The sequence below is a fragment of the Protomyctophum parallelum genome (assembly GCF_964188405.1).
Source record: "Protomyctophum parallelum genome assembly, chromosome: 14".
NCBI classification, from domain to species: Eukaryota; Metazoa; Chordata; class Actinopteri; order Myctophiformes; family Myctophidae; genus Protomyctophum; species Protomyctophum parallelum.
In genome coordinates this window covers 44199347-44224078 of record NC_139709.1, presented here as the reverse complement: position 1 = coordinate 44224078, position 24732 = coordinate 44199347, and the positions used below count along the sequence as shown (strand labels likewise).

At 45.2% G+C, this 24732-nt stretch overlaps 1 protein-coding gene across 1 annotated transcript in view; it reads left to right on the top strand.

The window, feature by feature from the left end:
- The first annotated feature begins 705 nt into the window (after nt 1-705).
- The window catches only part of gpc1b (glypican 1b), a 113826-nt gene continuing 89799 nt past the window's right edge, over nt 706-24732 (top strand). The window contains exons 1-2 of the mRNA XM_083782289.1: nt 706-826; nt 971-1513. Of these exons, the coding sequence (XP_083638415.1) occupies nt 1354-1513 (160 nt within the window). The 5' untranslated portion in view covers nt 706-826; nt 971-1353. The remainder of the gene's footprint in view (nt 827-970; nt 1514-24732) is intronic.

Here is a 24732-nt window from a genome sequence, read left to right as displayed (position 1 = left end):
AGCAGCAGCTTGTCGGCTGGCTTAATTGCATGTCGAGGAGTGATGGCCCATGTACACGTACAGTGGCTGGCTGCTGATTGGATGTGAAGTGCCTAACAGTGGGCCGTGATTGGTGGGCATGCAAGAACCTGATGTCGGAGAAACGCCCCTGTCCACCTGTGACATCTGGCCTGTACTAGTCATCAAGATGTCGGGTCACATAGTGCACATTCTTTCACCCAGAGTCAGACCCAGCTCACAGACTGGGTGACAATATTGTCTATTTTACATTCAAATTCAAAAGACAGAACATAACACATCTTATCATCATACGTCATCACATTCCGGCCAATCACTTTTGGCATCCTCACTTAATTTTCTGGCATCCTCACTTTTTAAGCCCTCAGGCGTCAGGCCTCAGCCAATCAAATCAATCATCGCTATGGGGTATACACACAAAGCTGGCCAAAATAGAGACTTATTTTAAAACGACGAAGAAAAAATATATAGCCTATATAATAAATTAAAATAGCATAATTCTTTTTTTTTTAAAGCATAAAAGAAAATGCCATGAGGACTAAGTCTGGGGAAAACTTCCATGTGGAAACTGAGCTTTCCTGCAGTAGCTCCCTGATCCCTATACCTCTCTTCCTCTTCCTCTCCCTCCCTCCATCTCTCTCTCTCTCTCTCTCTCTCTCTCTCTCTCGTCCTCCTCCTCATTCCACCGAATGGCAGAGCAGGGACAGCATCGTCCCGTCGTGCGGTAGACCTGAACGAACCTGGAGGGTTTCGCTGTTCTAAAGACCAGTGCGCCCCCTCAAACCGATCCCGGGAGCTGTCATTGCCGGTAGGCATGCGACACAGAACCATAGACGCAAACCAGACAGCACGGCGTCAGCTCCAATGCTATTTTTGCACCGAGTTGAATTATTTTTGGTCAATGTGTGTTTGTAACCCATATCTTCTTTTCTCTGTTGCTTTCCCCGTATAGGTAAAGCCTTTCAATTAAACCCTCAACGGTGGAAACTGGAAGTGACGGGACCACCACCTTTTATTAGACCCCGGCGCGCAGAGAGAGGCCACAGCTATTTGGGAAACAATTCAACGCTCGGAATAAACGGGAGCAGTGATCTGTGACTGTGTGTGTGGCTGACACTCCGTGCGCGGACCCCAGACCGATCGAAGGGAACCAGGAGAGAACTGTCCGACAAGGATAGTTAACATTGCAGCAACAACAACAACAACAGTGCTACGGGCTACTGGAGAGACAGCGCAGCAGGGGGTGGAAGCCGTTCAGGACTCACTTCACCGTGCGGGATCTGCAGTTTAGTTTGGCTGATTTGAAAGTATAGCTTCACACACAGCTGTTCTGGGATGGATGCCTTGCTCGTAGCGGCTCTGCTACTGTGCGCACTGGCGGCGCCGGCTAACGGGGACAAAGGGACGAGCAAAGCCCGGAGTTGTTCGGATATCAGACAGTTTTATAGCGGCAAAGGATTTCCACTGGAAGGTGTCCCTCAGACTGAGATATCAGGTAAGATAAAGCTGAATGTTTTTTTACGGTGCGCGTGGCGTGTTGTCGCTGTGCGCACTCGCTCCCTGCTGGACCGAATCGGCGTTCGTGTTGCACCTGCAGTGTGGCATCTTTGATTGGAGCCCAGATGGAACTGATAATGGGTGGATTTCTCGTACACTAAATTAACGGGGAAATGCCCTTTCCACCAGTCACCAGTTTAGTTTTCAGTAAACATTTAATGTATGTGAGCTTGAGTGGTGAATACTAGGCTATATGAACTTTCCAGACAAGAGCTCATGTAGAGCGACTGACTGTATCTTTTTTAGACCCCTTTGGAAATCTATGGCGAGATGACATAGATAGCCTATCACAGCTTTTGTCTTCCAGCTGGATATGTCCTATATATAAGCTGTTGCCTTCCTTTACCGTTTTGTTGAGTTTTTTCCTTATTATAATGTTTTCTCTAAATGTCTGTTATTTCCAAGGTCTCCCTTGTAAATGAACAGGCGGTCACTTGACCACGCGGCATAACCGTGCAAATATGATGTTGCATACTATGTGCCATGGTCTGATGTCAGAGGGGGCTTTTCATAGACGCAGTCACAAGCCAGTCTGCAGTTCAGATGATTACATAGGCTATGTGCCTTCCCTGGAATTCCGTGCACAGCTCTCACACACACACACACACACACACACACACACACACACACACACACACACACTTGCAGGTCTACAGTTACAGTATAGTACATACGTTAACAAGGAGTGAGACCATGACCGTGCATATTTACAGAACCATTCGCCTAGACACAGCTGAAAGGGAAATAACGGTCCATTTTAAGACTGCACATAATCAATGTTATTCCTAGAGGCCTATATGTATGCCAGTGTATAGAGAGAACGCTGGCATTCTTCAAAAATGAGTCATTGTGGAAACAAAACTCATTAATAGAAGGAATGTATGTACGTGCGTATAGGCCTATATGTGAAATTTAATTTTTGAATTTAAATGACAACTATCAATTGCAATTCAGGAACCATGTCCTAGAATATATTCCAGACCAGTCGCCATATGTTTCCATAATTTTCCAGTTACAAGGAATATAGTGTTTGCCAAGGCGAAAGGGCAGGTATGTACGTACACTCCTATTCTCAGGCCGTTGGAGATATTATAATTAGTTTGATGATTTTAAAGGCCAGAATTAGGTGGTATTCACCTGGAAAATGTCTGTGGTTCCCAGCATTCTTACAACTTTACCCATTCATGTGTAACCACTTGGATTCAAACCAGGGCCTCCTGCAGTGGAAACTAAACATCTATCGCTTAACCCAAAGGGGAATCCCCCCTCGGAGTGATTTCCAGTGCAAAGACACATCGCTTCCAGCGATTACACTGATAGGAAATGAGCGAGCTTATATGATTTGAGGGTGGGACAGTAATGTGATGAAACTGTTAGCTAGTGTCACTATGCCATACATCATAAGCTAGAGAGGGCCTTGAAGTAATGGGACACTCCTAATCAAGTTGATTAACCATACAGTATAAATCAATTGACAGAATTAGCGCCAGTGCTGGTTCCCTTCGACAACCCTCTTTCTTCCAAACGTCTGCAATCCATAAAGCGTTGAGGAACAGATCTGTCTCTGTCGTGACACCAGCTATTCCTCCCGTTTCAATCAATGGCATGCAGTGCACTCATGTCTCAGGTCAATGCTTGCCAATGCCTGTTAGAAAAAGAGAAAGCCATGGAGACAGACAAGACAGGGAGACAGATGAGAAATGAAAGAAAATCAAGAGAGAGATGAGCGACACAGGTAGAGTGATGATGGAGAACCAGGGAGGGTCAAAAGGAGATACGAGAGACAGAAAGAATGTGGAAGGGGAAAAAAAAAGGTTCAAGAACTCAGAACTACTTTATTGCCTGCAAGTAGAAAAACACACAGGAATTTGTTTTGGTCAGCGTGCAAGAACATGAAACATAGGACCAAAACAACTTACAAGACAATGAACAATGTGCATGACATGCCGGACTGGCAATCAATGACAGCCAGAAAGTACAAGTAATGTAATACAAGATGAATGGGCTAAAAGCCACTGACGTCGTCATTCTTACAATGTCTGTATGACAGGACTGAAAACTAAATCAGAAAATGAGAGGAGCGGAGGTCATATATTAGAGGAAGGGGTATGGGGTTACCAATTATCAGTAGAGCTCTTGCCTTTGGACCACAAGGTCATGGTCTCGACACCGGGCACCAGCAACTCAGCACGGCTTGGCTTGGGTGCGGCAAGTACTGGGAGCTGATGATGGGTATGGAGCTCTATCTCCCAGGGATCTAGTGCATTGTTAAGTAACGGGGATAGACTCCTGCATACTCGGCCGATATCCCACAATAAGCCCCTCTGACATACTTACTTTCCCGCTAGAGGCCAGCCACTGGATGGGGTCACCCAAATGTGTATGGTTCATCCTCTAGTCTAGGGAGCATGAAATCACTCGCCAAGTCACATGGCAATCAAACCATTATATTTTGAGATAGCTTGTGTGCAAGTGAACATTTTGGCCTATGGGGTGGCACTAGAGGAAAAGACACAGGGGTTACCAAAATCTGTATTATAGTGTTCATCCTCCAGGGAACTTGAACATGCACAGCATAATATTCCACAGCAATCTAGCGAGTCTTTTTTTTAGTTTGGGACCAAAGTGGTGCACAGATGGATAGAAAGACCAACGGACAGACAACACGGACATTGCAGTCCTTAGAGGCCCCACAACTTCAGTGCAGGGAACTGTCCATCTGGCGCATAACCGAGAGAGAGGGGAGGGAGGGGACCATGGCTATGTACTGTATGGGCCATTTCTTTTTCCATGGCTCTTGGACATAAATAACCGCTCGTACGCTGCAGTCTGGCATGTTAAACACCTCAGTAAAATATGAAAGCATAATTTATTGGTCCAAATTATGAGCCACCTGAACGGTGAGGATGATTCTTGACATTTGTGTGGAGGCTGGAGGGGAACATTTCCCGCTGTGAGACGCCAGCACTTGATCAGCCTAATGTACGGGCAGCTGGGTCCAACTCAAGGTCATGCACTGACCCCATCCACATGGATGCTGTGTGTGGGTGGGAAGGGAAGGCAGGGCAGTGGCTGCATCCACATTCTAGAACGGGTTCAAGAGAACCCTTGTTTTTAACCACTTAAAGATGGAGTGCTGTGGTTTTTGTACTTTTTCTGTTTTCTATGTGAGTTAACATTACTCTCTAATAGACCCCCAGGTGTCCTAACTGTGCTTATAATATGTCTTTCCTGTGTATTTTTGGTTTCCTCCTGAAAGCTGAAAGCCTTTGAGTCAGGCCCAATCGCAAATACACCACTTTAGGGTGTGTGGTGCTAAGGTGAAAACCTTTGCACCACTTTTTTTTAACACTTTCTATTTTAACACTTTCTGTACACTTTTTCCTTTTTTGAAAAAAAATCTTCATGCTAGTATCTAGCATGAAGTATGAAGTATTTATAGTGCATGATGATCATGTTTCACGGCACTCTAAACTTGTTCCACTCCTTGGTCCCCTAGTCTACACCAAGTCTCTGTCAAAAATCGCAGCTCTAAATGCTCATAACACGGCGTTATGCGACGCAGCTTGTAGATGTACTATTTTTGCTGAACCTTCGACTATTATGACATGCCCAGAATATGGATGATATAGGGTTCACGCGGTGATGACACAGCTACAGTTCATTGCACATTGAACGCACTTGATGTACTTTTGTCATGTTTTCCCATTGGGGGGGGAATGGTAGAACAAGACTGGGTCAAAGCCAGAGAATTTGGCTGGGTGGATTTGCGGGAAATTTGTTCATGGGATAATAATTGACAGTGTCTCTAACGTGAATTCCTGGACAGTGGCGTGTCCAGACATTTTGGACTGGGCTGGACCAAGTGCGGCACATGCAGGGGGAGATTAACCCATTCTGACCTGAGATCAGATTAAAAAAAATTCTATTACATCCTGACAGTTTCATTATTAACCCATTCTGACCTGAGATCAGATTCTAAAAGTGTCTTCGATTTAAAAAAAATAGCAGACCTACAAGCTCGTATCGCGCCACTCGGTGGCGCGATATGAGCTTGTAGATCTGCGATTTTTAAATAGCTAAAGCACGACATGATGCTCAACACCAAAATGGGTGCCCGTTCAGAATGGGTTAAGTATGAGTGCGCGCCCACACACAGACTCATGTACGCATTCATGCACGAGCATATGCATCAAATGGCATTAATTACCATTTTTGGATTCTCTACCCATAGGCTCTGCTTTAATTATTAACACTAGTCTACCTGTTTGGGGATATGACATTATTCATTTTTTCTTTTTTTTTGCTGAATGCGGTGAATTTGGTTGTGTGCATTGTGAGTACATTTCACCCAGGTGAAGGAGGGTCCGTGCTCTGTCATCTTTCCTCTGTTAGTACATTTGAACATTTTGGCGCAAATTCCGTCCTTACATTTTTGAGCATGGAATATCTGCCACTTATATGTCACACCCACATAGCGGGTGTTATACGATGCTCACCCAATCAGAGCGCAGAATGGCACACCTTCCAGCCAATCACAACGGCCAATCACAGCGCCAATTTCGGCACCATACATGGACATTTTTCGTCTTTCATTGCTGTATTTAAAATGTAAAGGTGAATAAGCCTAAAAATGGCAACACAAGAATAGAGTGGCACCATACACACTATATGGTGTTGCCGCCATATCAATTAATTACAATTTTATTAGTAGTTCATTTATTAGTCATTTTAATTTTTTGTCTTTTGAAATGCATTACATGAATTTATCCCCATGTGTAAACATGATTATATTGTGTTACAGGCATATGCGTGTTGAATTATATATATACCAAAGTATACCAAATAAACCACAACCATCGCAATTTGCAATGATGGACTTTTTCTGTTTAGATGTTCGGAAACCTGGGGTGGCCATGTGATTCCAGGGTTGGTCTGAGCAACCCCAGGCCACCACCTGGACATGACACGCTACTGTTAGTGTTCCTCCATATAAAATATGTATCTGCAAATGTCTATAGTGGACTAGTGGTGCCAGTACACACACACACACACACACACACACACACACACACACACACACACACACACACACACACACACACACACACACACACACACACACACACACACACACACACACACACGCACTGCATTTGTGGACATTTGTCTCTGTTTCTGTTTAGTGGTGATTATTTCTTACCGTGGCTTTGATCAGGTGTAATTCACAAAAAATAAAATCTACTTTTTGTAGTGGAGCAATTGCTTCGATTGCTTCATTGGACACGTGCCAGTGACACACACTCTCTCTCTCTCTCTCTCTCTCTCTCTCTCTTCCCCCTGCCATAGCTGGTAAAGTCCATCACAATGTCGGACTAAAACCGTTTAGTAAAATATATTCCGTGTTCTGAGAACCGTTGTCATAATTCACCTTGCCTTGGCTTTATTTGACAATTCTGATTGAGAGATGAAACAATCGCAGCTGCACTGCTTGCATCTGGCCCCGTCCTCTTTCACTGGATCATTTACCCAGGAGGAAAGGCTACAAGGGAGGGACTGAAGACGAAGAGTCTGTTGTCACAGTGTTGAGACCCGTGTTTACCCGAACATGGGAACCTCTATCAATATAACTGAAATAACGAGTGGCGTGTCAGTAATCAAGCAATCACAAGTTGATTGATTGCTCTCGGAACGAGGGTAATGGCCCCTTGCTTTGGCCCGGCGAGATGTGATCATTTTTTTGGCTACAGATGTTTTTTTTTGTCTGTGTTTACCGCGATGCCGTGATTGATTTCCGCGCGCCTCATCCGTCTCCTCCCCGCGCTGCCCCCTCCCTGTCCCACCCCGTCATTACGGCCATATGATGACTTAACGATCTGTTTGTCGTTGAGGGGGGATGACATTCTTCATTTATCTCTGTGATGATCATCTCTGAAACATACTGTAGAGAGAGAGAGATTAGAGAAGGGATACTATAGCCCGTGTTTGATAGAGTAACTATCTGAATGAGTTTTGTATGCGCAGTGTGAAGTTACTGTGCAACCACAAGACAAGCTCATACCCCGGACCTCTCTGTACCGCGCCTGGTAACACTTTGGTAAATCACATTGCCTTTCCCATGCGGTATCAGTGTTGTTGTTGATTACTGGTTGCTATACTGTAGGCAAGGACCATGAGTGCCCCCCCCCCCCTCTCTCTCCCCCTGTCTCTTGCACTGAAGTGTCATCTCTAACCAGTGTTTGGCTAATGATACAGTGGGTTTGCCGCTACGGCTTTTAGGCCTGCTAGGAACTGTTGTCAGCTAAAGACTGCCCTGTGGCTGGAAACATGGGTTGATCGGTCCCACACTGAAAACGATGGGAACATTCTGAGTGCAGCAGCATGAATGAGAGTACGGGTTATTATGTGCATGTTCTGATTTGTGCTAATGGTAGCGTTGCATGGCTTTAACATTTCGTGTGGGCATGGCTGCGGGTGTGCATTCTGTGCAAGTGTGTGCGCGCTTGCGCGTGTGTGTGTTTTGGTGATGGCTTGCGTTTGTTAAAGATTTTTATTGCATGTATATGTAGCCTACTGTACGTAAATACTGAAGTCTGACCATTGACAAGCACATGTACGTATGTATGCATGCATGCACGGAGGGACACACATGCACACATATTGACAACCCACCTATACTCGCCCCGTGCAGCACTAGACACATGCGCCGTAGATAATCTCTCTCTGTGGCTCAAAGTCACCCCTCTGACTGAGGCTAATGGTATGATAATGGCTGCTCGTGTGTCTGCGACCCCCTGCGCCTCTCTCTCCAGACAGAGGTTAAACACAGATAGTAAGAGCCCACAGCTGCCAGCGCATTTCCCCCCGGTGGCCATCTGAGCCTTAACCTACCACAACACGGGCAGAAATATACCCCCCCCCCCCCCCAAAAAAATATTAAATACACCAGGGGTCAATAATAAATATTAAAGCCTCTGTCTGTCTTTAGGCCGGACGGGATCCCGTTGCACACAAATGGAAGGTTGTACTGTACTGTACTGTACTGTACTGTACTGCACGGGTACTGTGTACTGTACTACATGCACGCACGCACGCCAGGCATACACACATAGTCACACATAGTGGCTAGCACCACTCAAAAACTGTTGGATATGGAGATGAGAGGTTTTCTGCTCGACAGTAATTACCATGTGTTTTGAGCTAAGGCCTGGCGTTGTTGTTGTTGTTGTTGTTGCTGCTGCTGCTGCTGACTGTGTGGTCACTACTATTCTGGGCAGTCATCATCGCTGTAGACCGTTATATATCCACAGCTTATGTCCTGTGCAGAGGCAGAGCTGCCAAACTGATATGTCTGTCGGTTTGGCCGATCTGTCAGCCGTTGTTTGACTTTGTTTTGGACGACTACAGTACAGGCTAATTTTGCAACCCGTGTGTCCTGACCTTCAACCATGTTCTAACTGCCTATTTTGGGCATGTCATGCTTTATAGGAGAACGTTTTCAAAGGTTTTCAAGCTTTTCTCTACTAGAACAGACAGGTTGTGATTTTCCATTGTAGTTTGGTTATTTTTTGGGAGGGCTTAAGTGGCCCCCCCATTGGATAGTGGGAGGACCACATCATCACGCTCCTGTCACTATAGTCTCAGCCATAACCATATAAGGAGTTCTCAATTCAGCGACGCTATGTTGGCTAACCTTAACAATATATGGGCATACACTGATGACATCAGGGATCACCATATATGGGCATAAAAGGTAGATACAGAGACGTCCATATGTGGGTAGATATCGGTGCAACGTAGGTGTGTGGCCCGAACTCTAACTAATATATATGTTCTCAAACTTTGATCAAATTGTTTAGGACAAAATATTGGTCAAGAAGATATTGGTAAACGGCGGTCTCTCCAAAATGGGGATCGGCATTGGACACAAACGTGTTAAATGGGTATGGCTCTAGTCTGACTCCTGTGCCCAGCTCTGCATACAATGCGGTAACAGTAGTCTAGCTCTCTTGAGGAGCAATAGAAAAAAGGCTCGCACTGCTGGTGAGAGTGAATGGCTCTCATTACCTGACTCAGAGATAAGAGGAGCCCGGGCTCATTTGAAGGTTAATGTCAGCATATGGGCCCACGAGTGACGGACGGCCCCATTCATCTGGTGCTGCCCCCGCACACACACACGGATAAAAGCAACAGTTATTTCTGTCTCGCTGTCTACCGGGCTTATAAATCCATGACAGTTAAAAGCCACCATATAGCTGTCCCGACGGTCCGTTTCTTGTGTCGCGCACATGTGCGCTCGCCGTATTCTATGTGCACGTGCGGATGTGAGTGCGTCTGTGTACTCGTGTTTTGCCTACCAACTGAACGTGCTGGACTTGTTAAAGTGCTGAAGTCAGTATAAGAAGCCTCTTGAAGCATTAAGCCGTAATGGGCTGCAGAGAGCATGAAACAGACCACACTGACTTTGATGTTCACCAGAGAGAGAGAGAAAGAGAGAGAGAGGAAGGAAGGAGTCTAAAGAGATGATTGAGAGTACCGAGTACTGCTGACTGGTCGTTGGACCCTGCCAGACCCCGAGAATGGTCGAAATGCTCGGAAGGGCAAGACAGAAGAACATTACAATGAAGGGGAGCACGGAGAATAAATTAGATCCATTTCAACCTTTTCTCGTTTGGCATGCCCAATTCTTTAGGAGTTAGTACACCCCGCAATCGTTAGCAAAGTGGAAATTCAGACGGGCGAATCTGTCCAGACATGTTCAGTTAGTCGCTAGCTCTGGAGCGCTGTGTGAACAAGCGCATATGGGAGACAAAAGCCTTCGATAAATGGGATGCACTCACCGCCTGTTGATGGTCCAAAGCACAAGACTTGAAAGCAATCAAGCAATTTCGCAGGCTTTGTGTCTGGCAAGAGGCATCGACGGTCTGATAAACATTTCCTGATTTTGTTCTCGCTGTTTCCAGTTCTACAGTTTAGGAAAAATACCATTTTCTAATCCACAGTCTGCAACACTGGACTGCGAGCATGATTTAGGATTGATGTAAATGCCATCTTGTATCTCTCTTTTTATGGTGTGATAGGCAGGTTTAAGCACATGCAATATTATATTGCTAACTGCAAATTACCCCTGCATGATCCAATTTTCGTATAATATGAAAATCACCAGTAATGATTTTGCATCAAAACTATTCATATACACAATGGTAGTTTGATGTCTCATTCATACAGGTTGATGCCTTTCCTCACTGTGAAAAATCGACCTTGTTCAAAATTGCTTTGCGTTATCACAATTATTGATACAATTATAACGAACACACCTGTGTTGTTGGTGGTGGTGGTAGCGTGCGTGCGTGCGTGAGTGTGCGTGCGTGCGTGAGTGCGTGTGAGTGTGCGTGCGTGCGTGAGTGTGCGTGCGCGCGTGAGTGTGCGTGCGCGTGCGCTCACCATCCTTGTCTGGGGCACAGTCTGGCAGCTCTTCTTTTGTCTCGAGAAATAGGTTCTGTCAAACCTAGAATTATTCCACCATCACAGCAAGACTCCTCTCAGATCTACTTTTGTGCGTGCGTGCGTGCGTGCGTGCGTGCGTGCGTGCGTGCATGTGTGTGTGTGTGTGTGTGTGTGTGTGTGTGTGTGTGTGTGTGTGTGAAACTGTGTCACAGATGTGACTTCTAAAGCAGTAGCAAAGGGATGACATAAACCATCTTCATCTCGCCCTGCTGTCACTGTGTGTGATGTGTGGCAGGCATGTGTGTGCGTGCGGCCGTGCGCGCATGTGTGTGTGTGGGTGGCTGTGCAAGTGTGCATGTGTGTGCACAAAGGTACTGCAGGCAGTCCCAGCTGGTGTGCATCATGTCACCTCTAGCTGTGGCGTCTGTAGACAAGGTGAGTATTTGAAGTGACAGGGACTCAGTATTGGCTCCCTGTGTGGCTGTCCTCTTGACAGGGACTCAGTATTAGCGCCCTGTGAGGCTGTCCTCTTGCATTATACAGCAGTGCTCACCCCCCACCCCCCACTGCCTGGCAGATGGCACAGGTCCACACACCAACATGCCCACCACCCTGACCAAGTGCAGGACCCTGCTAAGAATTTTACACTGCGACAGGCTATGCCCTACCATGCGCGGCACACCGAAGCGTGATGGATACACCATGACACACTTGCTGCCTGCACTTGTGGATATGTGATGCCTGGTTTATACTGGGTCTCGCGCAGGTGTCGCACGCCAAACATAGTGCTTTTGCTATTTTCGGTGTGCAATACCCACCTGCAAGTAAGTATATAACTCTAGGGAGGCCGTTTACACACACACACACACACACACACACACACACACACACACACACACACACACACAAACCCTCACTGTCGCACAGGGACTGTAACTTTAGCATTACATTGAAAATAAATACACACACAACCTAGAAGGATATCCTTTGAGTCAGCTCCTGCTGGGATCCCAAAAGAGTAAAAACAGGAGGCGAGCTGATGGAGAGATACAGTATGTACGGTATAATCCCCAAGGCTTCGTCACCGTCACTGTCGAGTCCCCCAAAATGTGTCTCCTGGCTGCCACAACACATCATACTATAATTCACCGAATGTCTGTGTGTCTGTCTGTCTGTCTGTCTGTCTGTGTGTCTGTCTGTCTGTCTGTCTGTCTGTGTGTCTGTCTGTCTGTCTGTCTGTCAGAAACACCGCATTATCTCCTCATTGCCGGCACCAATCGCTCCCACTTTTCACACAGGCATTGATCATATGAATATGGAGGGCGTAACGACACATTAATGATTAATAATGAATTTATTAGTGAATTCCTCACACACCTCCGCCCCTTAGCGACACCTGTATCACAGGCCACCGTTCTCACTGTTACCCCACTGGCATGCTTCCTCTAGCTACCGGCGCAACACAACAAATAGTGCCCTATAAAATTTGGCCCCTCCCCCTCGCTCTGGCTGCTGTCGAGGCGAACACTCTACCTTAGTAGGATCCGAGGGTTTTCTTCTTCCTCTTTGTTTGGAGTAGCCTATACCTTCACTGGATTACGTTCGCTACGGGGATGGATTACGTTTATTTTATCACCTTTACTTTGCTTTGGAGGGAGTGTTACGTTGGGAAGGAACTCTGGGGGCAACAGACTTTGTTTGGAAACACGGAACAATACAAAACAATAAGGGAGCTCGCGCGTGTGTGCGCGAGACACGGACATTTGTTTCGGATCATTCACTCATTCATTCAACTCTGTGTGTGTATAACTGTTGATTCCTTCATTTGACTTGAGATAAAAGGTTAACGCGAGTTTTGTTTCTGACTGTTTTCGGCTTGCTTATTTAGGCTATTTTCATTACATTCCCTTTATCAATCGTATCCTAAGAGGAGATCATTCACAACCCGTGATTTAAATAATTCGTAGCAGTGATAGAGATATCTGACCGTTACATATGGTCAGATATTACATACAACAAACAACATGCCACGAAGAACATTTTTCTGCGCAACAGACCCACACGGGGAAAACAACTCGGACCCCGATACTACTAGCTACTCTTGCGTCAGTCGACATAACTTCTTCTTTGGGAAGCATCGCGGCCAACGCGCGGGTTGCGTGGCACAGGCACCTGAAAGCCAGCTCTGACAGTTCTGACAGGGGCATGTTAACGTGAACGAAAATATTCAATAACTTCCATTTATACACAGAATATCACCACCAAATTTACATCACACATCAATGGTGTACTTATGATTGTACTACAGCATTTCCTTATTAAACTTACGTTTAATTAGCCGTTTAACAATCCCCCCCCCCTATCACATTTCCACTGAACATCATTTGCTGTTCATATATTCAGAACGGGTAAGGACTAGTACAGTATATACAATACAGTGTACACATTCAGCTGGCAGGTCACTCACCACTACACAGTACACACTGTTCATTAAACAATCATTTCTGTTCTCTGCTCACCAGGGGCCCATATTTTGGCACCAACTTCTTATTAACAGCGCTCAATTGCCGACGTCCTCAGAGAGGGCAGATGTATCCAGATGTCTGTGTGTGTGTAATTGAGGCCAATATTGCTGGCATTCCGAGTGGTTTGAAACCCCCCAGTCTCCGGCGAATCTTACCTCCCATGTCTCCAGCGACTCGTGAAGTATTCCTCCTGAGGCGTTCACATTATCCTGCCGTAATCTTTCCGAACTGGAACTACGCTTCTGCAATTAAGTCAAGGGAACAATGTCTCCGCACTGCTGTCTCCCTCGACCCGAGACATCATTTGACAATGACAAACTGGCACATCTTTGACTTTTTAATTTGCTGATTTTGCCATAGCTCATGAATATTTGTCGTAATTCTTCTTATTAACTCGGCATTCACAAGTCCCTATGGACCCTATCAAGACACAATCTCACATGAATTCACATTATCTTTCGCCCTCTCTCTCTTTCCTTCCCTCTCTCTGTCTCTTTCTGCCTGGTTACAGTTACAGTTACTATACGGACAATTCATGTTTTGTTGTATGATTCCGTGTTTCTCTCCCCTAATGGGATTAATAATGGCGCTTGTATTGAATCAGTCTTTCCCAGTTCATTCTGAATGGAGTATCAGGCTATCAGCACATTCTGCTCCTGTATGATGATGACAGTCTGAACTTCAAAGTCACTAGGTATCGCCTGATTTGATCCACTGATGCAACTAAGATTGAAATGTCAAGTTTGAGTTTCACCTCTTGCTTTGGGAGTTTTTATAGCATGGCTCTGCCAGAGGCTAGCCGTCTATCACTGTGTGTGTGTGTGTGTGTGTGTGTGTGTGTGTGCGCGCGGGATCTGGCACTGATCTTGCAAACCGCTGGACGGATCTGTGCAAAAGTTCTTGTGTACATTGCCAGTAGGCCACAGAAGTACGGCTAAATTATGTTTTGTTTGATGTTTTATACGTTTTGAAATATTTAATTAATTTCATAATGTAAATCAATGGGGCTGTGATCACGCTGAAACACTGCCCTCATTTGGATTCATACAGACCAACCAGTCATTCTCAACCGGTGGGCGGTGAAGGTATTGCAAGTGTGCCCCCAAATAAGCCAAAACACTAAGATTGTAATGATAATTTCACTTTCATAAAAAAAATACGTTATGTACAGTATTTATTTATTTGTGATACCAATACAAAATAACGTAAAGTTGTTTATCCATCCGGAACAGCATTATATCATTAAAATGTGATCTGAAAATACACGCGGCACCCTCGTCTGACCGCTTAACATGGCAGCTGAAAGACTATACGGTCAAACTGTAGATGGCTGATGTTACAGGCTGGTCACAAGTCTGAAATCCACATTGGAGCCACGCCATTTCTATGTGGATCCCAAGATCCACATAAACTGCACCAATACCGTGCACTGCGTGCAGATCACCTTTAAAGTGAAATGACAAATATGTTTTTCACACTTTTTTAGACCATATCTGGAGTGATCATATGGGTATACCTAACAATGAATGCCAAAACTACGGCAATAACAATAAAAAATCCAAATTTTATTACTTCCTTTGAACGAAAACATGATGTGTGATGACGTGTCGAGGTCCAGCATGAATTAAAATGAATCTTGATTTCATTCACCTGTTTTATTGCTGCACAGCTGCTTCTGATTACAGAACTACTCCGTTTTTAATCTCATTCAGGATGACATCCAGACAGTGTATTACTCGATTTAAACTTCATCAGCATGCTAAAATATGTATCTGAAAACATTATAGGTTAGAAATAAGCCATGAGCTTTGCTGCCCGTCTCTCTGTGACTTTGTAGCGGATCTACATCCCATACCCCGGAGGGATGAGACGTTCTGATTGGTTCAAAAACACACAGATTTCCGTTTCAGGGTGAAAGTACAAAATAAAATGCCTGTATTTTTCATTTCACTAGGTCTTTAAAGCCAACCTCATATAATATAATATTATGCACGATTTATACGTTCTGTATGAAACAAACAGGGGGGCATCGTTTCCAGCTTATAAAGAATAGTTTCTGTCTGTAGAGCGTCGCAGTCCTGCCCCCTTTCATGACGACACCAGGCCCAGGAAATGAATCCCAATGCATTTGTCAAAAAGTATTTATTTAAATACCTTTTAAGCGTCGTACGAAGCCAACTCAAGTCGTGACAAATCATGACAACAAACACAATATTTTGGACCAAACAAATAATTACAAAGAAGAAAAACAACAAAAAGTGTTTTTTTTCTACTTTCTATGTCATGATTTGTCAAGAGTTGGCTTTGTTCGCAGCGTAAACGTCTTTTAAATAAATACTTTCTGAAAAGTCTATGAGGAAAATGAACTGGGATTTATTTTCCGGGTCTCTCGAGGGGGCGGGACTGCGACACTCTATAGTCCCTTCATTGCCACTGGATCCAGCCGGGACTTTTATTTTGAAGATCCAAAAATTCAACCCAAAATGAACCGGAAGCAAAATCGCCTAAAGCTAATTTGGCTACCGTCTATTTATACAGTAAGTCGTGGGCCGCTAAAATCGTGGGCCGCTAACATCGTGGGCCGCTAACATCGTGGACCGCTAACATCGTGGGCTGCTAACATCGTGGGCCGCTAACATCGTGGGCCGCTAACATCGTGGGCTGCTAACATCGTGGGCCGCTAACATCGTGGGCTGCTAACATCGTGGGCCACTACCGGTTTTGATCAAACACCTCAATCTGAGAAAGCATTACGAAAAATAAGCGTTTTAAGATTACAGTTATCACAGAAGTCTTGTTTCCGGTCCAGCGCTAGTTTAGTGCTAGCTATAGCACCCGTTAAGCTAACCAGATAATAATAACTTCAGATATCTGTCATAATTTTATAAACATTTAAAACTTTCAATGAGTTAACAAAGTGAATACATTTTATAAAAGAAAAATGAAGAGGGGTTAGAAAAAATATATATACTTCCTAGGGGTTCCCCGTCTCTCTCTTACTTGCACCTTCTTCTGTGCTCCGAGTTTGAATGTAATTAAAGAGGAATCTTGTGTGTTTCCCTCTCCGGATGCTTGTGGGGCCGTCGCAGGCGCAGCGTGGCAGAGTTTTACAGCGTTCATTCTGTGTTCCTACCCGTGCTACCCTCTGCTCGGGCTCCGCAGAGGGGGTCGTCATTATTAAACAGACATAAAGAACAGAGAACACACTGCTACGGTGCAGCGAGCAGAGAACCAAAATTAATCCTCCGGCTTTGCAATATAGGTTATTCTTTTGGTATCTCGCCCCACTTTAACACCACCCCGCTATTCCTCAGCAACCCTGTGGTGCAGTTTTTATAAATTCTGAAGCAGCATTCTCGGCATGGGTTTCATTCCTGGGCCAATCGCTTCCATTGGAAATGTACAAATTCTCAGACACACAGTGCTTTCACATTTTAGGTTGTCACGATTATGACGTTTTAGTTGATGGTTCATCGTCGTACACATTCATTATTGTGATTTAATTGTGTTTTTAATTGCGTTAAGACAAATAACGTAAATGTACTAAATGACTGGCAAATGTATTAACGTCATACTTTTCAGCTCACACAACACGTCACATCGTGATTTGTGAGCTTGTAGGTTGTCTATATTCCACAATTTTCTGAAAATCTTTGAACATGTTTCAACATGGAAACCATAAACCATAAACCATTGTGAACCAAGTCTGCAAAATAATTGTGATTATCTCAGATATTTACGTTATGTAATACCGGTAATTCTGGTCTGGTCAAGTCACATTCAGGCATGATTCATGACATGCCGTGTCTTTTAAAAGTCATTTGTTGTTCAGGAATGCAGGTCATGATGGCATGGTGGCTTTGGCTTGACCAGATGGTGGGCAGTTCAGATCTCAAGGCTGAGTGGGGTGACTGGAAATGACTGACCAGAAGATGACTAAGGCCTTGTGACAGGAGGGGCAACATGGAAAAATACAATTACACAGAGGAAAATATGTATGTAATTAGCATTTGAAATTATGTGTGTTGCCATGGGACTGACTTCCCCCACTTTTTTTTCCTATTTCCTGCTCACTCTCTCTCTCTCTCTCACTCACTCATTGATTTCATCTTTCCTCAAAAAGTCTCTTTATCGCGCTCCGTTTTTACAACCTGAGGTCTGTGGATGTGTGAAAGAGAGACAGAGAGAAGTGGGGGAACTGTAAGTATATAGAAGGACGGCGAGAGGGAGGGAGGGCTTGTTCTCCTGCCCTCAGTGGTGCTAAAAGGGAGCACCGGCCTCCCTCGCGTCTCTCCCAGGAGTGCTGCAGCGAGCTAATGAACTTGAAATGACAATGTCTTATTCAGCCAGCATTACTTCCTTTCGCCTGGCTGTCGAATGTGGCTGTTTTTCAGCCGGCCCCCCTCTCTCCTCTGCTTGCATCTCCTCTCGTCGGTCCCTCCGTCATTTTGTTGCTCTCTCTCTCTCTCTCTCTCTCTCTCTCTGTCTGTCCTTGTCTCTGTCTCTGTCTCTGTCTCTCTCTGTCTCTGTCTCTCTCTCTCTCTCTCTCTCTCTCTCTCTATTTTCATCTCTTCTCTCTCCCCAAGCAGAGTCTTCTGTCATACATATTTCACATCTCTCAAATGAACTCTGTCAACCCGAGGCTGCTTCAGAGCTCGCTGCCTGGTGTGTTCTTCAAAGGTGTTCCAGTGGCTTTACGTGTGTGCGTGTGTGTGTGTGTGTGTGTGTGCGTGCGCATGTGAGAGAGAAGCACAAGCTATGCTTTGTGCTGTATCTGTTTTTCCCAAGTGTATGTTGCGTGCATCCACGTACTATCGGCACTCATGGACATGAGTCCCGAGACTTTGCGTGTCTGTCCACGTCGTACAGTGCCGTGTGAGTGAGAGGCACTTATTTTCTTATTCATCGTTTCTTTTTATTTATTTAGACAGGGTTGACTACGAACATATTCTTAGTTACAGAAACAGCCTGGGGCAGAGAGTCAGAATACTAGATGTAAAAAAACACACAATAAACACAGTCTTCAGACCTACAAGTATACCAGTCTGTGTACCTTTTATAGCAATAATACCAGTCTGTATACCAATATGTATACCAGTCTGTGTGCCAGGGTGTATGATTTTATATGATATAGTACTTTATTGTTAGCTCGCCTCACATGGTATCAAGCTTGCAGCGCGTATACCAGTCTGTATAGCCGTCTGTGTATCTGTTGCATGCTAGAGACAACCTCACCTAAGGGGCACCTAATGCCTGATTTATATGACTACTTGGTTGCACGTGGGTGAAATAGCAAGCTCAAAACATTTGTGACCCGAAAGGCCACTTTCGAGTGGTAGGCTAATTAGTAATTACATTTATACAAAATAAATGGTTCAAAATGTATTCACTTTCTGATTGCATTGTATGTGCTTGAAGTAAGTTGGAATTGAAATTGAGAAATATATTGTGCAGAAAAGGCTGTATTTTGTTGTCTGCCGTATTGCTGAAGCCATTTGCTATATCCCGAGGACTGTGGGTGTTTTTTTTTGTCTTAACCCATTTTGGGCGGGAACCCCTATTGGAAAATAGCAGATCTACAAGCTCATAGCGCGAGTGGCGCGCTACGAGCTTGTAGACATTTTTAGAATCTGATCTCAGGTCAGAATGGGTTAACCACTTAAACCCCCAGGGGTGGGGGTAGGGAACTGTGCATTTGTTTGTTTAACTGTATGTAATGTGTTTTATTTTCGTTTTATTTTTCGTTTTGTCATTATTTTGTTCTGTATTTATTGTCAAATCATTTTGTGATAAGATTTTGTTTGTATTTGTGCTGCCATGGGGATGTGGGGGGGGGGGGAATATATGTAAATTGTTTTGGAAATACTTCTTTGTACAAAAAACAAAAAAAAACCCACTTAAACCCCATATAGTTGAACAGAGTCCCTCAGGGCTCCATCCTAGTGTCTTTTCTGTTTTCCGTTATGTGGACAGCTTCAGCTGAAAATAGCCAATCGACAAGCTCACATTGCGTTGCGCTGTGAGCTTGTCGAAGCTTCCCCCGCAATACGGATGTTAGGGGTTTAAGTGGTTAATACACTGTATAGCATGCATGGGAATGTAATATGCATCTTCACATGGCATGTGCTCTGAAATGTGTATTTTGGCCCGTACTCTTGTCTGTTAAGTACAGGAAGGGTGTATCATTATGTCACTGGTGTTTTCCAGCTGAATTCCCTGAGATGACAGTGTGAGATTAGGAGGCGTTGGGGGGCCTGTCACTGTGGACTGCTGTGGACTCATTACTGTCCGTCTATGATTGGGTCTTTTGTTTCCCCCCCCCCCCCCCCTCTCTGCCGTTCCTGCTGAGAGATTGTATTTTAGGTGGAGGCAGCCAGCAGTTTGTCAGGGCCATTGTGTGTTATCTTTCAAAAACTCATTTCCCTGCAAATAGTACTGGCTCATATAGTCCTGACTATAGGGTTGAGTTCCGGAACCTGAGCAATCAGGAGGAACCGGATCCAACATTGAGGAACCAGAATCGGTTCCGTCACGTTTGGAACCATTTACGAAACCGGGTTATCGCACTGTCAGAGCTAGTATGTGGACTTCCCACATCTGCTATACAATTACAATACCAGTGATTCTGAAACCTTTTTAATTTCAAGGACGTTTAAAAAAAAGGCTCATGCGCACCTCAGAGGTTAGTGACAAGGACCACCATAAGTCTGTAATAAGAGTTACAGACCTGTAAGGGTTACTTTGGAACCCTCTCAATAATAATCTTTGATGTTTTTTCCCCCCCAATAGTGCACCCTGCTGATAACATCTTTGACGTCTTTTCAGGTTTTTTTTAGATTCAGAATGGTCTTGCTAGGTAAAGCTCGGCTCGCCTGTGGTCCGTCAATGAAATGTTTTTCTTCTTCCTCTAAATCCTTTGCAGGTATTTGAACATAATGTTAGCGGCTCATTACTAAATCGCCACTACCTCGTGGTTACAATATTAACGCTTCAGATGACGGTAGCCACATTAGCTTTAGCCGATTTTGCTTCAGGTTCATTTCGAGGTGAGTTTTGGCGTCTTCAAAATATAAGTCCCCACCACATCTATCCGGAGGCAGTGAAGGGACTACAGACTGAATCAATGCTGTCAGTAAATGCGATAATAAACCAGATGGTCCCTGTACCCCACTTTGAGAACCAATGAGGTATAATGTATATAGGAATATTTAGGAATCGTCAAAGGGATCCGTTAAGGATAAAGAGAGTCTACCAACGTGCCTCAAGCCTGGAACGGCTGGTCCTGTGCATCACAGGAACAAGGACACAAGTTGAAGAAGAAGGTCCTGTCACTGTGTCCTCTCCTTCTGCAACTTGGATCCGTTAAGGAATCGGACCGTTATGAGGGAATCATAACAATCCTAAAGGATCCCAAACCTAGTCCCATGGCGCCTTCGTCAGGGCAGGCTCAGTGACCATCTCTTCATCAGGGCAGGCTCAGTGACCATCTCTTCACCAGGGCAAGCTCAGTGACCATCTCTTCATCAGGGCAAGCTCAGTGACCATCTCTTCACCAGGGCAGGCTCAGTGACCATCTCTTCACCAGGGCAGGCTCAGTGACCATCTCTTCGTCAGGGCAGGCACAGTGACCATCTCTTCATCAGGGCAGGCTCAGTGACCATCTCTTCATCAGGGCAGGCTCAGTGACCATCTCTTCACCAGGGCAGGCTCAGTGACCATCTCTTCACCAGGGCAGGCTCAGTGACCATCTCTTCACCAGGGCAGGCTCAGTGACCATCTCTTCACCAGGGCAGGCTCAGTGACCATCTCTTCAGTCTTCACCAGGGCAGGCTCGGTGACCATCTCTTCACCAGGGCAGGCTCAGTGACCATCTCTTCACCAGGGCAGGCTCAGTGACCATCTCTTCACAAGGGCAGGCTCAGTGACCATCTCTTCGTCAGGGCAGGCTCAGTGACCATCTCTTCACCAGGGCAGGTTCAGTGACCATCTCTTCACCAGGGCAGGCTCAGTGACCATCTCTTCACCAGGGCAGGCTGAGTGACCATCTCTTCAGTCTTCACCAGGGCAGGCTCAGTGACCATCTCTTCACCAGGGCAGGCTCAGTGACCATCTCTTCACCAGGGCAGGCTCAGTGACCATCTCTTCACCAGGGCAGGCTCAGTGACCATCTCTTCGTCAGGGCAGGCTCAGTGACCATCTCTTCACCAGGGCAGGCTCAGTGACCATCTCTTCGTCAGGGCAGGTTCAGTGACCATCTCTTCATCAGGGCAAGCTCAGTGACCATCTCTTCCAGGTGTCATTTTCCGGTGAAACCATGGCACTAATCACAAAGACGGGTATGGAATATGCACGTTCCTGTCCCATCGAAAACGTTAGTGAGGACACCATGGAAGATCTCCACAAGTTTAATCAACTGTTCCAAAGTTTGAACCAGACACATGGACGACACACAGCACTGAATATTATTATTTCACCACGAGTAGCCTATAGTTATGATTTATTGCCGGCCAGTTTAGCTACAGTAATCAGCGTTACGAAGGATTATTCTGAAGTGGCTATTATAGAAAAATGTGTTCTAATTATTAGACCAGTCATGATGATACAGTAATTGGAGCCTGACCGATGGCAGATGTTTGGGTTCGATGCTGAGCCCAGTGTCCTACAGTAGACCACTGATTACCAACGGTTTGACAGCAGGGTACGTGCACCGCTGTGGAGTCGATTGAGTGCGGTGCCCGGCGGGTTGGTAAGATTTACTCTTGATCTCGACCTACTGGTCTAATATCCATTATACCATTGGTCTCTACAGGGGATTAAACACAATTTAAATGTCACCAGACATATCGTAGGCGGACATCTCCAATAGCCTGTTTGTAATGGTATAGACACCTCACTTATATTATCATAGAACCGGAAGTAAGCATAACTTTCTCATCTCCCTTCTGTGATTTTGTGTGCGTGTGTGTGTGTGTGTGTGTGTGTGCGTGTGTGTGTGTGTGTGTGTGTGTGTGTGTGTGCGTGCGCGTCTGAATGGGGGGGGGGGGTACAGGAACATGCCTTTGCTAAAAGCATGTCTCTGTAAATCTTTCATACGCTTTCCGGCTTCCTCCTGAGATACAGAGTTAGATGGCTCGAGCTTTATACAAGCAAAGATGCTCTCTCTCTCTCTCTCTCTCTCTCTCTCTCTCTCTCTCTCTTTCTCTTTCTGACCCCACCGCCACCCTTCTCATTCTTTCTACTGTTCTCCCCTCAATTTGCAGTACAACTCCAGCACTGTCTCGGTCCACCTCTGCAACATAGCACAGGTTATTTTTTTTTATTAATTAGAAACGAATGGTTCGGATGTTCGCTCGAAAATTCCTAAAAACAGGGCTAGGGTACAGCCTTAATACATTAGGATTATAACATTCTATACGCTGCAGGATTTACGTACAATCCTGCCCTCAAATAAATATCCTCGTCTGCTCCATCTTCACCACCCAGTCCCCCGTCCCCCCCCCCCCCCCTCCCCCCTACGTCTCGCGGCGACGAGGCCCTGGCCTGGACTCGGCGACCTGACGTCCCTCACGTCCACCGGTGGCGGTGGCGTCTGCGTCGGCCACCAGCCACCAGCCACCAGCCGTGGGGTCCTGGGCATCACTCAGCTAAATTGAATCACAAATCCAGTGTGTGGCGGAGGAGGCAGCGGGGAGTCAGGATGAATTGCCTGTCCTGTGACGAATGGCCAGGGGTCTGGAGGCCAGCGGCTGCTGTTTCTGCAGCCACTGTGGGCTGGAGCAGACGCCGGGGTGGGGCTGAGGTTGGATGTACAGCTGCGGTTCTTAAACTTTTTTTTTTAGGACACCCCATAATCTCACAACTCTTGAGGGTCCATTTGGTTCCATATACACTCAGAGTTACAAACCGGCTAGGACCCTGAGGGCCCCTGGATTTAGACCAGTGGTCCACGGACCACTAGTGGTGGTCCATGGGAAAATGTTTTCATATGTTTATTTAAACATATATATGTGTACCTTTTTTTTAGTGTATCAAAAATAAATAAATAACACTTTAGTCTAAATTTAAGAATATAACTAATTCTGTAGGTGTAGTGTGGAAAATGCACTGAACATATCTAACAAGACTATCTCACAATGCACCAAGCTCTGACAGGGCTTGTAGATCGGCTATTTTTGGTACATCATTAGTTTTAATATAAATTAAATAATAATAATAAATGTGTTCTAAATATAGGATATGTCACAACATTTTTGAGATCACTACATGACTTCAACAATAACCTCATAGGCCTACGCCATGCAGGTTTGGGCGAAGAACACCAGTGAACTTGAGTTTTGAGTTTAAATTAAATGACTTCATGGCCCATGAAATGAAAGTCACAGTACAGGTTTATTGCATTGTGATATCTGCCTGGATCTGATCTGGGACAATTTAAAATGGCTTGTAAACAGCTGTGAGTATGAGGCCTTCGGGAGCCGGAACATTTTTATATCCAACTGCACCAGACAATTGCACAATATTACAGACGGTTCCATTTTGTGTGTTTTTTTGGCTATTTAATTTAATAGCCGCACTGCCGCACATTGTTTTCATGTTGTTTGTCGGAAACTTTTACGTTCGGTCTTGTTACCGCCACTCCTTGGCCCAGTCAAATCTGTACCTGGTTAAATGAAAGACTAAATTAAATGAAATAAACACGTTTCAACAAGACCGTCTTTTTAGCAGGAACAAAAAGAAAAGTGGTTTACTGTCTTGCAAAGCAGATTTCTGTACATGCAGGGCTTTGAAACTCACATGAAAGCCTTGGGCTTGGCTTCTGTTTGTGTGTATGAATGGAAGCAATGGGAGAAAACGGTACTGTTGTTCAACAAAAGTAGGTTGGCTGGAGACACAATGAAGTGCTTTTTCCTTTCTAGACTGTGGACAAACCTACAGTAGCTGGTCCATGGAAGTGCAGTGATGACGCAAAGAGAGCAGTGTTGCCTGATTTAGTGAGAGAAATAAGCAACCGGGTCCATGAAAACGAGCCCAAAAGGAGCGCCTAGGCCACATGAGCGCTATGTGAAAATAGCCGATCTACAAGCTCACAACACATTGCGACGTGATGTGCCTCGTTGTGAGCTTGTAGATCCGCTATTTCCCCCAAAATAGGGCAAAATGTGTCATCTTTCTTGAAACATTTTAA